The 14032-nt window shown below is 55.7% G+C and overlaps 1 protein-coding gene across 1 annotated transcript in view; it reads right to left on the bottom strand.

Annotated features, from left to right (window-relative positions):
* Nucleotides 1-4335: 4335 nt before the first annotated feature.
* EPHB1 (EPH receptor B1) overlaps nucleotides 4336-14032 on the bottom strand; it is a 77166-nt gene continuing 67469 nt past the window's right edge. Inside the window, exon 17 of the mRNA XM_082486857.1 lies at nucleotides 4336-4700. Coding sequence (XP_082342983.1) covers nucleotides 4645-4700 — 56 coding nt within the window. The 3' untranslated portion in view covers nucleotides 4336-4644. The remainder of the gene's footprint in view (nucleotides 4701-14032) is intronic.

Here is a 14032-nt window from a genome sequence, read left to right as displayed (position 1 = left end):
CTCAATTAATAAACCCTCCCCGAGCCTAAAAACGGAGCTGACCCGCCACCGGTACACGCTGCTTCTCTCCACACCCCATGTCAAGTCTCTTTGGGCTCAGCAGGAGGGAAAAACTAAGAAGAAAGGGGTCCGGGGGGGGGAGGATGTGCCCAGGGACACACACAAGAACTGAGCGTGGCAAAAAGCTGCTGACTCAGCGCAGAGCGTGGAGAGCTGGGGAAGGCGAGGAGCCTGCAGGGCACCGGGAGCGCCGAAGGGCACGGCGCCCGGGAAAGAGGTCCGAATAACGTCTGTTGGACCCCGGTGCAATCAGGAAAGCGGAAAAGAGGGAAGGGAAGCCCATCCAGGAATGCCCGTAGCAGCAAAGGGGAACGGGGACCAGGTGAGGACGGGATGCTGCAGCCCGGGCCCACGGTTACGGCTACGGGCAGAGCTGAGCTCCCCGGCTGTGCCCCCGCCGCAGCAGGTCCCGGATAAATAACCCGGGGGGGAGGGTGTTTCTCCCTGGCTTGTCCTGGGGGAAAAAAAAAAAAAAAATCCCACAGCAGTGGATGTGGTTTTATACCGATTACACTTGTTTTAAGAAATTGCCCGGTGACCCGCACCGATCAGGAACCGCTTTAAGTGGTTCAGCCGTCTCCGATGATGCCCCGTAGGTTGGACGCGCAATTTGCGGAGCTTTTCCAGACCTGGCCGGCGTGCAAAGCTGCACCTTCTTCTGCAGCGTTAAGGCAGAGGGGCTTCCCCGTGGTGCAGTCCGCGATATGACGCCCCGATGCTTGCCGAACCAAGCGTTCAAATAAATGCTAAATACAGGAGGGAAGGAAGGTCCTCCCCACCTCCCCGGGACGAAGGTGCTGCTGGGATGAAGGATGCGGGGGGACCAACACCGGGGTGGGCATCATCCGACCTCCTGCTGGGATGCCCGGAGCCGGCTGAGCACTTGCAGCCGCAGCACGATGCGCTGAACGCGGCGGGTGCCAAACACGACCGGTCTGCGGCGAACCGGCGCTCCCAGGGTCCCCAAACCCGTGCTCCAACTTTGCTGCGTATAAAGAAGATGTAATACCCCATCTCCCTCGTATAAGGGCAGCGGGAAATAAATTCATTAGTGTTTATAAAGAACTAAGGAACTCTGATTAGAGAGCCACGGAAAAAGCCCACGAGGGAAATGAATAATTCGGCGTGCCGCGCTGCGCTGGGAAGGCGTGCAGTAAATAATGCATGGGCTGCGCCTGGCGCCGGGAGATAAAAGGCTCGGGAGCAGCTCCACCACCGCGTGCCGCGGGCGGCAGAGGTCCAGGGAGGGCAAAACCTCTCCTGCTTGTGCGTAACAGCGCCGCTGTGCCGGCCAGCCGGGGGGAGGTGGGCTGGCAAGGAGGCACCGGCATCCCCAGCGGGTCGGCACGCAGCAGGGACAGTGCCCCAAGGGCTGGGGTGGCGGCAGGGACAATTTCCCACCCAGGTTCACGCCGGCACCCTGCTGCACCTCCCGGTGGAAAGCTCGTCCAGGGCCAGCCGGGCACTAGAGATGCTGCCCAAGGGCTGGTCCAGCAGGAGAGCATCCTGCATCCTCGCCAGCCCCGATGGAGGGGCAGAGGAGCCCGGCTCACAGCTCAAACTCATCCCTCCTGCCCAGATCACAGGAGGCGGACACTGTCACCCCCCACCGCCCGCGGTGACAGCCTCTGAAGGGGGGAGGTGGTGCAAGGCAAAGCCGTTGCGATCGATTTTGCTCGTTCCCCGCGCTCATCCCGCCCAAGCGGCACCAGCACGGAGGGCGCTGCGGGCGATGCCCTCGCGGAGGTGCACTGGTGTCCTGGTGCCAGAAGCAATCCCGCCACGGGGCTGCCCTGGAACAGGGCCGGGGGTTTCCACTCCTGGCGCTGGCGGTGACCCTGGGGACAGCGAGGGGGGTGGCCGTGCAGGTTTAATTAAGGCGGCAACCAGAAACCAGCAAAAAGCAATTGAGGGGACGTCAGCCTTGGGGTGCGGGGAGGATGCAAGCTGCGCCTATGCAGTGTGACCTGATGGACAGACACAAGCAATTTGGCTGGGGACAGGCGGTGGCTTTCGTGAGAGCATCTCCCCAAAAACCTCTCCCGCGGGGCCCGGAGGAGATTTCGACTCAGCGGCATCCTCAGCCCCGCTCCATCTGAGCCCTCCCGGCTCCGGCGTGGGCTCCCGCAGCAGCGCTGCCGCCCGCCTGGCTTCTCCTGCGGGAAAAACCCAGCGCTTCTAAAGAGGCGCTGAGGCATCGCCCCTAATTCCAGCAGATGCTGCCGCCGCTCAACGCGAGCTGGCACGCAACTTTACAACCGGACCATATTGCTCCAATTACAATTTAGCCTGTAGCCCCCTCGGGCTTGTCTTTTATTCGCCTTTCATCGCCAAGCGCGTTCCTCTCTTCCCCCGGGCCAGGGCTGAAGCGAACCTTCTCCCTTGTTTGAGGAGCATCTTGCACCTCAAAAGTGAGGGTCTCCCCCCCCACACACATTGCACCCCACGGAGCATCGTCCCTCCCGGGGAGCCGTCTCCTCCTCCTATGCCGAGAGCGGTCCCGGCTCCGTTTTCTGCTCGCGGTGGGGGAAATCGGGAGTTACCCTACCTGGCGGCGGCAGTGGAGCCGGGCTGGCGCCCAACCGGAGCATCGGCGACAGCGAAATTTCTGGGAGGTGCTGCGGAGCGATGGGAGCCAACAGCATTTTTCAAGCCCCAGAGCCACGGAGGAACGATTTTTCATTTAGAGCGTTAAAGTCCCCGTTCCGGCTGTGACAGCCGCCCGGCGTCTGTGTTCAAAGTTCAGGAAAAGTTTTTTTTGGACTCTGCGGGGCCTTGGGTGGACGGCATCTCTTCCCAGCTGGTGACTGGTTACCTCGTGGGGGGGGGGAGAAAAAAAAACCCAAACCCACAGGGGCCAGAGCCTGCAGCCCTATGAGCCCCTATCAGCGAGGTGAGGCTCCAGCGGGGACTGCCCCGGGGCCGGGCCGGGCTAGCGGCCCCGATGGCCTTCAGAGCCCAGTTAGCCCATCAAACTGTCAGCGGGGCTCCTCCAGACCCTATTAAAACGCTATTCCCAGAGAAGCCGCTCCGGGAACGCTAAGCACTGGCTGTAAAAGCCTTTTTGGTTACTTAACGGGAAAACCTTGGGGTGACCCTCTCCGCGCCCCAAAGCCCAGAGGATTCAAGAAACACGAACGTCCATTGAAACCACACCGATAGCCCGTTAAATTGGCTATCTCCTCAATTAAGAATGCCCAAACAAGTTCAGCTCTGCCCTCCGTCAGCCGCTGCCCATTTGCATCTCGCATCCCGGGGGCTGCGTGTTACGGCGGAGGCGCTCCGGTTTCATTTGTCAGGATGGACTTGGCCAAAAAGAAACAAACAAAAAAAAAACCCACCCCAAAACACCCCAAAAAAAACAGTTGCTCTGAGTTTTGCCGTTTTCCCCCTGCGTACAAAGAAATACACCCCCCCCGTCAGCCCGGGGCAGCAGAGCCCTGGAGCCGTCACCGCTCAAAAAAAACCCTATAGCAAAAAAAAAAAATAATAAAAAAAATATCTCCCCCAATAGTCACTCCTCTTTCCGAACCCCAAACCACCCGGGTGGCAGGAGCACAGTTCTAAATCGACCCATTGACGAAACGCCCCCGTTTTAGCCCTCATCGCCGGCGGGGGGATGTTCCCCGCGGTCACCCAGTGCCAGAAAGGTCAACCACCCTCAGGTAGCATCACCCGGATGGACCGCGTGGTCCCGGCCGGAAAAAATGCCCGAGCGCAGCCGACGCAAGAGGAAGAATCCATTTTCCTGCAGTGGTTTACAGTAATCCTTAAGGCAATCAAGTTCAAAGCTGAGCATCGGCCTTTTAATCGACAGGTTCCAGCGAGGCTCGGGGCAGCGAGGAGCCGCCGCGCGCTCCCCCAGTGCCGACGGCACTTTCATCCCCGTCAGCGCTTCCAGCGTGGCTTCCCTCAGCCATTGCGCCGGAGGGCTTTGAAACGTACTCTGCAGGAAAAAAAAAAAAAAAAAAACAAAACAACCAAACAACAAACAAACAAACAAACAAAAAACCACACACACACACACACAAAAAAACCAACTGTGCCAAGAAAATTCCTTCTCCTGGCTTTTCGCAGCAAGCAACCTGCGATAGGCATCGCCCAGAATCAAATCCCTCCATTTACAATTCCAAACCGGAGGAGGCAAATCTGCTCGACGGGGGAATCCGTGGTGAGTCGAGGAGCGGTGACGGAGCGCCGCCAGTTCCCCAACGTGAACATTCCCGGCCAACGTTCACCCAGAAACGGGAAGGAGAGGGATGAGGCTTCTTTCATCGTTTTTATTGAGTGCAATTTCCTCTTTAGTACAATATTCTCTGAAAGTTACTGTTACAAACTCCGACAATTTCAACACAATCAACAAATTGGGGAAGGACGGCGGGGGGGGGGGGGGGGGGTTGGAGAGGGGGAGAAGGGCAAAAAAAATTACAAGGGGTGAACTCTTTTACAGACATCTCACTGGTTATGTACAGGACAGGGTACGGCCGGGCTGGCACGGGGCACGCCGGGGCTCGGGGGGAGGGGGGACACACGGGGCTCCCGCGGCGCTTGCGGGGGACCTCCCGGAGCATCGTCTCGTGGGTGTCAATCCCCTTTTCCTCCGGCGCTGCTGCCCGGCTGCGATGCTGGACTCAACGGCCCTGTGAGGCAAAGAGGGAGGGAGAGGAGAAGAGGGTGAGACTTGGCACGTCCCAAGCTGGGAGACGCAGCGCACCCCCCCACCCCCCCCAAAAGTAAAAAAAACAAACCCACAGGCGACTCCTTTTTGCAGCTCAGCCTCCCCCCCCGCAGCCCCTCAGCCCCTTTGCCCTGCGGCTGGTGGGGACTGCACCCGGCGGAACCCAAAGGTTTCTTACAGCAGATACAGTCTCTGTCTCTCAAAAAAAATAAAAAAAAGGGGAGAGAAAAGGGAAAAAGGGGAGAGAAAAGGGAAAAAGGGGAGAGAAAAGGGAAAAAGGGGAGAGAAAAGGGAAAAAGGGGAGAGAAAAGGGAAAAAGGGGAGAGAAAAGGGAAAAAGGGGAGAGAAAAGGGAAAAAGGGGAGAGAAAAGGGAAAAAGGGGAGAGAAAAGGGAAAAAGGGGAGAGAAAAGGGAAAAAGGGGAGAGAAAAGGGAAAAAGGGGAGAGAAAAGGGAAAAAGGGGAGAGAAAAGGGAAAAAGGGGAGAGAAAAGGGAAAAAGGGGAGAGAAAAGGGAAAAAGGGGAGAGAAAAGGGAAAAAGGGGAGAGAAAAGGGAAAAAGGGGAGAGAAAAGGGAAAAAGGGGAGAGAAAAGGGAAAAAGGGGAGAGAAAAGGGAAAAAGGGGAGAGAAAAGGGAAAAAGGGGAGAGAAAAGGGAAAAAGGGGAGAGAAAAGGGAAAAAGGGGAGAGAAAAGGGAAAAAGGGGAGAGAAAAGGGAAAAAGGGGAGAGAAAAGGGAAAAAGGGGAGAGAAAAGGGAAAAAGGGGAGAGAAAAGGGAAAAAGGGGAGAGAAAAGGGAAAAAGGGGAGAGAAAAGGGAAAAAGGGGAGAGAAAAGGGAAAAGGGGGAGAGAAAAGGGAAAAGGGGGAGAGAAAAGGGAAAAGGGGGAGAGAAAAGGGAAAAGGGGGAGAGAAAAGGGAAAAGGGGGAGAGAAAAGGGAAAAGGGGGAGAGAAAAGGGAAAAGGGGGAGAGAAAAGGGAAAAGGGGGAGAGAAAAGGGAAAAGGGGGAGAGAAAAGGGAAAAGGGGGAGAGAAAAGGGAAAAGGGGGAGAGAAAAGGGAAAAGGGGGAGAGAAAAGGGAAAAAGGGGAGAGAAAAGGGAAAAAGGGGAGAGAAAAGGGAAAAAGGGGAGAGAAAAGGGAAAAAGGGGAGAGAAAAGGGAAAAAAAGGAAGAGAAAAGCAGCGATTAATTAATATGCTGTCAGAAAAAACGATGATATCACTGAAAGCTCTCAATTTTTCCTTAGGGGAAAAAAAAAAAAAAAAAAAAAAAGGGAAGAATGGAAGAGACACGTTTCTTTGTGAAACTGAGATGCTTCGGAGAGTGGAGGCTGAGATTTGATTTTGGGGGTGGGAAGGTTACCGGGGGTGTCCCCCCCAGCCCCCCGTAGCAGTGAAGATGCTTTTTCCTCCCCCCCTCGCCCTGCAGTACGATCACCCCCAGGTATACAGCAGGGGCAAACCACCAGGCACCATGAAATCGCTTTTTTCCAATGTCACAAACCCCACTCGTTTTCTGCCCCCGCCGCCGGGGAGAAGCCAGAAGGTCTCCGACCCAAAAGAGCAACCCCGGGAGTACCCACCCCTGCAACCAAAGAAGTGCCACGCAGCAGCAAAATCCCATTATTTAGCCGCTTTCGGAGAGGCAAAGATGCTTTTCATATATAATTGCACCTCGGAAACATAAAGGCGCCACATTAAATAACAAAGCAGTTGACCGCTGCGTCCCCTTGCTCGGCCACCGATAACCGGGGTTCGCTGGCGTAATTATTGCCGGGCACCTCTGTGCCTCTCCGAACATACCGATGCTTTCAAAAAACAACTCCAGCTGTGTCTGACATTTCGCTCCTATTAAAATTCATCATTCTCCTGAATGAAAACCTTTTTTTTTTTTTTTTTTTTTAAGCAAATCCAGGTAGTAATGAAACTTTTATTTAGTAATGTAGAGTTCGGCAGAAAAAGGGGCAGGAGAGACAGGGTAAGAGAAATCGAGATTATCTCAAGGAAAAAAAAAAATAAAAAAAAAAAATCAAACAAAAGAGCTTTGGCAAGGGGAAAAGCTGTCGCTGCGTTTTTCTTACACACCAGGGTCCATTTTCGGTGCCACGCTCGGAGATTTGGTCTCACAGCTCCCGTTAACGGGAGCAGAACAGCTAAACGGCAGGGGAAAAAAAGCGACGTGAGAAATACAAATGTTTTACCGAAGGCAGCAGACACAGGGTGCGGCAGACGATGCTGAACACGCCACCGAACCGGGGGGGGGTCCCCCGGGGACCGGTGTAAATCAGGGTGGTTGCCCCCAAGTCAGTGGGGAGACGGTGATTTATATCGGCTGCGGATTCGGCCACATGAAAGCTGAAGCCGAGGGATGGCTCCGGCCCCGGGCGCTGCTCCCACCTCTGCCACCGCCTTTCCCCCGTGGCCTTTCCCACCTCACTTAGCCGCCAACTCGCCCGGCAGCAGCAGAGCCGGGGAAGGCTTCGGGGTTTTTTATTCCCAGCTGTTCCCTTTGCCCCGGGAAAAATGATTCCGGGGCGGCTACGGGTGATTTGGGCTGATCCCAAAGGATCAATCCCAAACGGGTCATGAGCAGCCAGAGGAGGGGGTAACGCGGCCGAGCATCCCCCCCAAGTACGCAGCCACCGAATCATCCCCCCGTTACAGACCCTCCTCCCCATGCTACAGCGTGGGAGCCCCCCCTGAAGCGGCGCGGGGGGAGGGGGGGGGCTTTGATCTCAGCCTGTTGAGTGCTGGGTGTGACACAAATAGCAATAAAAAGGCCAGGCGTGCGAGATGAGAAGGCATCCTCGTACGGGAAGGCGGTATCAGCATCAGCGCGGCCGCAGGGGATGCGGGCGGCGTGGTCGGGATGCGGGCAGCGTGCCGGCCCCGGGAATGGGGCAGCCCGGTAGACTGGCAAACGCTCGCAATGATCGGAGGATGGAGGGCAAATACTCGAAACGATCAGAGGATGGACCCAGCAGAGTCCTTTCCCCCCCCCACCGAGTGCTGCCGAGGGAAAGGGGAGCAGGGGGTGGGAATGGGAAGGGATGGGGGCACACGCGGAGCCGTACCCCAGCTCTGGGAGCACCCCAAAGCCATCGCCGCATCACTAACTGGTCCCAGGCACCAGCCCAGCTAACCCTCACCCAACCCGCACCTCATCGCCGTTCCCCTGGGACACCAGGGCAGGAGCCTCCCGGTGCCCCATCCCGGGTCAGGACACGATGCTGCTGCCCAGGCACTAACCCCCACCCAAAAGACCAGAGCCTTCATCCCCGATCGCCATCAGCCTCTGGCTGTGGACACCTCCCCGAAATATTTAGGCTGGGGAACCTAAAAAGAGTTCAGCCAAGTAAACTGGATGCCCCCGTGAGGCTCCAGTCCGTGCCGCCGCCGCCGCGAGGCTCACCTTGCTCCTCAGACAACGCTTGGCATGGTCTGCACCTCCCGCCGTCAGACCCGCTCGGCGCTAATTAGCATTGATAATCGTGCTGATGGTGCCCGTAATTTCCCTTCCCTCTCTCCCCACCTTCACGTGCGGGTTCAATTGCTTAATGAGACCCCTGAGGATAACCATCCAGAGAGGAGCAGGTTCACCCCCGCCGTGATGTCAGCTCCTGGGCAACGCGCGGGACGGGAGAGCAGAGAAGGGAAAGCCACAGCCTGGGCCGGCGGACGGGGAGAGCTGCTGAGCCCCGTTTACTTGGGGACATGGAGCAAAGTTCCCTCCAATTAATATTTTTTTTTTTTTTTTTAAGTGGATAGGCGTTAATCCCCCTAACGCTTATCTAGAATTAACGCAGCCTTAAGTAGATTTTTTGCCTAATCTACTTCCACGTCCGCCCCGGAAGGGCACGTCTGTTTTGGGAATGAGCAGGAGTTCAGCTAATCCAGTTAAAATTTGGGCAGCTGGTTCGTTCAGATTAACCTCCTCCAGTGTTGCCTTCCAGGGACGGGCCAGGAGACCTCAACGCCATCCCCACCTCTGCCACCGGCGGGGCCACCCCGGCCATGGTCATCTCACCTAGCAACAACACAGCCGGTTTCTCCTCTGCTTGCTGTCCTTGTGTTGGGGACCGCTTGGACCCGGCGATGTCCCTGGAACAGCCGCGCAGCCGGGGATGGGCAGGGCTCCGTGGGGTTTTTAAATGCCAACGGCCAGAGGAAGGAGAGCAGAAGCAGCAGAGATGCTCAGACAGACCAGGAGGGTGAGGGCAGCTCTGCCCGGGCTGGAGGGATGCTCACCATGCTGCTCCATGGAGGAGAGGCAGCCAAAGCGGGTGGCCCTGGGACACCGTCCCCAGAACGCCAGCAGCTCCAAGAACCCAGAAAGGCCCAGGTGAAGGGCACCACGGTCACCACAGAAAGACACGTTCCCCTCCCCAGCAGCGATCCGCTTCTCTGGTGCAAACCAAGAGCCCAGACTCAATGCCCCGGATGCTTACAGTCCCCAGCGACACATCCCTGGTTCCCATCTCACATCTCCTCCCACCACGCAAAGCAGAGGAGGTCCTCCACTGACCAGAGCGGCCGTGTCTGCTCCTCTTTCCACGCCAAGCCCGGAGATGGCAACACAGCCCATCAGGGTCCAACACGATGGACACGAGACAGCAGATCCACCCCAAGACACGGATGCAGATCCAAAACCCAAGAGTATCAACAATGGGAGAGCGCAACACGACAGCAGCTCTCACATCTCCCAGAGACAGGGTCTGGATGGTGCTGTGCTCAGCTGGGACAAGCATGGCCTATGCCCCCCTGGAAGGTGGGTTGGACCAGATGATCTTTAGAAGTCCCTTCCAACCCAAAGCTTTCTATCAAAAGCATAAGCCGAAACGGGAGCAGCAGGAAAACCGCTGATGGGGTGAAACAACCTGCCCCGGGAGTCCTGTCAGTGTGGACTTCACCTCTCCTCCATCATCACTTGAGAAGTTTCTGGCTCTTCCGAAATCGAGAGGAACCTCACTGGAAACCACTGGAGAAAGCTTCCTTCAGGCTCTTCGAAAAATAATTTGGAAGGCACCCAAGTCGTAATTAGATGAGCATCCATCCTCGCAGGATCTTTCCGAAAAGAGGCACCAAAGCAGACGATGACACAAGCGTCAAATAACCTCCTCGAGCAGCGGGGACCTTACGGGAGCAGGAGACGCACAGCACCTGGATGAGTGCGTGAGCTGGATGCGATACCCTGGCCCCAACCACCCGCCTTTCCATCTGCAGTTTAACGAGCGCGGGTGGCCTTGGAGCTACGGTACGTTTCTGAGAGCTCGAACATCCGCCGCAGGGTCTGTAAATCCATTCCTCATCTTAGAAACTCATTGATCCTTTTCTTTTTAAAGTCGAATGCAATGTTTAAGAGTAACGATTTCCGAGCGAACACAGAGTGGCTCAAATATATCAGCAGCTTTTATGGATCAGAGGCAAAAGCCTTAATTCGGACCCCAAAGAACGCAAACGTGCCTATCCCCATCACCAAACGGCAGCGCTGGTGGCAAGTCCGTGCAGAATAACCTTCGTAGGTGATGCCCCGGGATTTATCCCTGGCCACGGGCCACTCCTGATGCTCCCCCTGGCTCCCACAGGGATGTCCTCAGCGGGCAGGCAGGCATGCAGGCAGGGATGCAGGCAGCATTATTGATGAGACCTCTGCAAACCAACCCCGAAACAACCCTTCCCCTCCCTCCGAATCAACCCCCCCGCGCCAGCAGCATCCTCCGCAGGGGCTCGCGGGGAAGATGCCTTCCCGCCCCGCAGAGGAGCGGGAAGCAGAAGAGAAGATCCTGCGGGGCGCTCCTGGAGCAGAGACGGAGGAGGAGGGAAGGGGGACGGCGGCTCTGTTTTCTCCCCGGGAAAGGAGCACTGCAAGCACCAAAAGCCGCCAGGCTGAGAAATAATGGTCTGAGCTCTCTCTTATTTAAAAACCGGCCGCCCGCTGTTTCCATCGCAAGCCCCGCTCTGACTTGCAGCAACATTTAAAATTAAATATACATAAGTGCTTTCAAAGAACTGTTAATTTGAAGGTCATTAAATGGCATAAAATACATTCCTCTTTTTTTTTTTTTTTTTTTCCTTCTAGAAAGAGGCACATAATAACGCTATTAATACACGCTCCTCTTCCCCGTTGAAAAGCTCGCCCGCACCCTGGATGCGCGAGCGGCTGAGTTCACCTTCGCTGGCAGCGGCACGACGTCTCATTTTAATTACCGCTATTGAGAAAGCCGCTGCCTCCTCCGTCGCACGCAGCGCAGCCCAACAGGGATGGGGTTGTATAAAAGACACGGCGAAGCCCAGGGGGAAACGCTGCAGCTGAATTGCCAATGGGGAAATTTTATATTTTTGGGGGGGGGGAATGTGGGGAGCAACACGCCGGAGGATGCTGAAGGGATTTTTGGCAATCTGAAGCCAGTTGGCAACAGCCAGTCCAGACATAAGCATTTTGCCCATCAATTCTCACATCGAGACCACGGGCCAAGCTCAGAGAGGCGTTTTGGTAGCAAAAAGTCCCTTTTTTTGCTATAACGCTACATATGCAAAACAGACAAAGCCAACACAGACACACACAAAAAAAACCCCAAACCTAAAAAAGACACAAAAGGGCTGAGGTTTTTGCAGTTGCCATAGAAATGTAGAGAAGGAGCTGCCAACTGCAAAGCGTTTCCCTGAGAGGACAGGACCGGAGCTGAGCGCGAGGTGGGCTCACTCGAAGGCGACTTGGGCGAGCGGATACATCCGGGTACCACTGCTGCGTGCAGAGGCGGGATGCAGCCACAGAGCAAGGTGTCACGGCCAAGCATCAGTGACGAGTGGTGGCTGGGGACCAGGATCCGCCCCAGCAGAGTCCACCAGTGAAGGACACCTCCCAGCACCAGCACCTGGCAGGTGAATCCACCAGGACTTTGCGTGATGGATGAACACCAGCATGGAGGAAAGATCTTCCATCAGAAACACCTTTTTCTTCCTTTTATTTCTGTGCGAACCAAAACTTGGGGGAAAAAAAAAAAAACAAACAAACATTTTTGAGCTGTTCCTTCTCCTTTGGGACCAAAGAAATGAACTCCAACACCGACCACAGCAAGGATCAGAAGGCAGCGTGAAATGGGAGCTTTCCTTCTTAGACCACGCTTACTGGTTTCATTTTTCTTCTTTTTTTTCCACTTATTCTTTCCCCACATTTGGCAGAGCCCCTCCGCATTGGCAAAGCATCCAACGGACCCAGATCTGTATCACTCCTCAATCCACAAAAAAAAAAAAAAGGCAGGAGCCTCCTGCCCCAGGTCCCACCGCTGCCTGCGGCGCCCGCCCCATCTCCGCACAAGGCAAAGTTGGAGCATCTCGACTGCTTCTCCATGATACCGCCCGTGGAGAAGACTTCTCAAATGACCCGGACAGTGCAGCCACAGGGCCACCGGCCAATTGCCCGGGAGTCTCCTGTTGATGCAGAAAAGTGAATGTTGGCGGCAAGCCTTGACTTAGGTGGCACCTCTTTGATGGTGCCCTGCACCTCCCACCCCAGCGAGAGCCACCTCCTTGGCCTCTGACAAAGGAAAAGAAGGGCCAAGTCCAAAGACACACAGCCCTGCTGTCGTGGCCAGGTGGGGATACCGCTGTCATTCCTGGACAGAAAGGCTTCGCACTTTGGAAAACTTATTCGCCTTGAAAGAAATAGCTCTAAAGAAACAAAATGATCCGATAGAAGTCTTCTGAATGTTTTATGTTGTTTTCTTCAATAAAAAGCGAAAATCAAACGTGGCTATTGTGCCCTTTCCCCCCTTGTTTTCCATTATCAGATCTGAAAACTGATAGCCTTCTGGTGGAATCTTTTATTTTGGATGAAAAGCCTTTTAGTGAAAGGCAGGAGAGCAGATGGCCCATGGTGGCCCTCCTTCGGGTATTGTCTTGACAGCAACCCCCTTGGCCAATGATGCCTCATCACTGAAGGGATTTGTTTGCACCACCTTCAGTCTCCCTGCTCAGCCCTGAGCATCATCCATCTGCTGCTGGGCTCTCGCGTGACCCTGGAGGGGACATCTCCAGGCCCCTGAGCCGCCGCCACCACCACCAGTGGACTCACCCTGCTGACCCAGCCTGAGGCAGAGATGCCACCTTCGTGGAGAGTGCTGGTTAGAAGAGGTGGGATATGGGAATCGCCTGACCACGACACAGCTCAGGAGACGTCTGATGTTGGCCAGCTGGGGAAGAGCAGCCGAGTAGAAAGCCCAACAGCCCTGGCATCTCCACTGGGCACCGCTGTGGCCATCTCACCTCCCAAGGGGTCTTGCCACCCTGACCTCCTGCTGGTCTCCCTACAGGCGGGATCAGGATGGTGCACGAAGCTTCCAGACCAGTCTCAGCCCCAGAGAAGACACCACCTCCAGCGATGATGCTGTTGGCATCCTCACCCAGCCTGCGGAGCACCGGGGCAGCCCTCGACTCACAGCCCGGCTCCCATTTTCCTCGTTTTCCAGCCAAAAAGAGCGGGCGAGCTCTGGGCTAAGCCATCAGCAGGGTGTAACATCATTTGGAAGGCATCCCGAGAGGCACTTTGACCACGAGCGTTTTGCAGCAGGGGCGAGGCGAGGGCCGGGGAAGGCGACGAGCATCATCCACGCCAGGAAATCGAACCAAGAGCAGGACTCGGCATCTCTGTGAACATCCATGCACCCGGACAGCCGCTTTATCCGCTTGCGGGTACCCGACCTGCTGGGCTGGGTGGGCGGGACTGAATGCTTTCCGTTAAAGGTTTTCTATGAAAAAAGGAGCTGCGGTGCCGCCGCGTCGTCCCTCCAGCCCCAGGATCCCAAGCGGGGCGGCAGGACCAGCTGCCCGGCAGGCGCTGGCGCAGCTGGGCGACACACAGCGAGGGAGTCGTAAAAGGTGGAGTTTTGATATTTAGCCTGCGTCGCTATCATTCGTTTCTTTAAATGCCTTTAGCTTCCTTCTAATAAAAGAGAAATCATAATAAAAAAAAAAAAAAAAAACACCAAAACCCATACACAAAAAAAACCTCACAAAGGATCCTTCACCGCCGGCGAATATCAATGTGGTGAGGTGGCATATTAGTATGCGCGGCGCCCGCTCCATCTGCATGTTGTATTCGGCGTGACAACATCCTGGAATACAGATTTGGGCCGCGAGTATCCCGAGAGGTATTAGCGATCGTCTATCAGACAGGCCGAGGAGCAGTCCCTGCCGTTGTAAACACGGGGTGGTTTTCTCTGCCTCTTTCTCCGGGGGGAGTTCGGTGATTTGAAACAAGCTCATTCCCGCATCTTGTTAGCTCCCATTCTTCAGCGGAGCGG

The sequence above is a fragment of the Vanellus vanellus genome (assembly GCF_965231255.1).
Source record: "Vanellus vanellus genome assembly, chromosome: 8".
Lineage (NCBI taxonomy): Eukaryota > Metazoa > Chordata > Aves > Charadriiformes > Charadriidae > Vanellus > Vanellus vanellus.
This window is presented reverse-complemented; position numbering and strand designations above follow the sequence as displayed.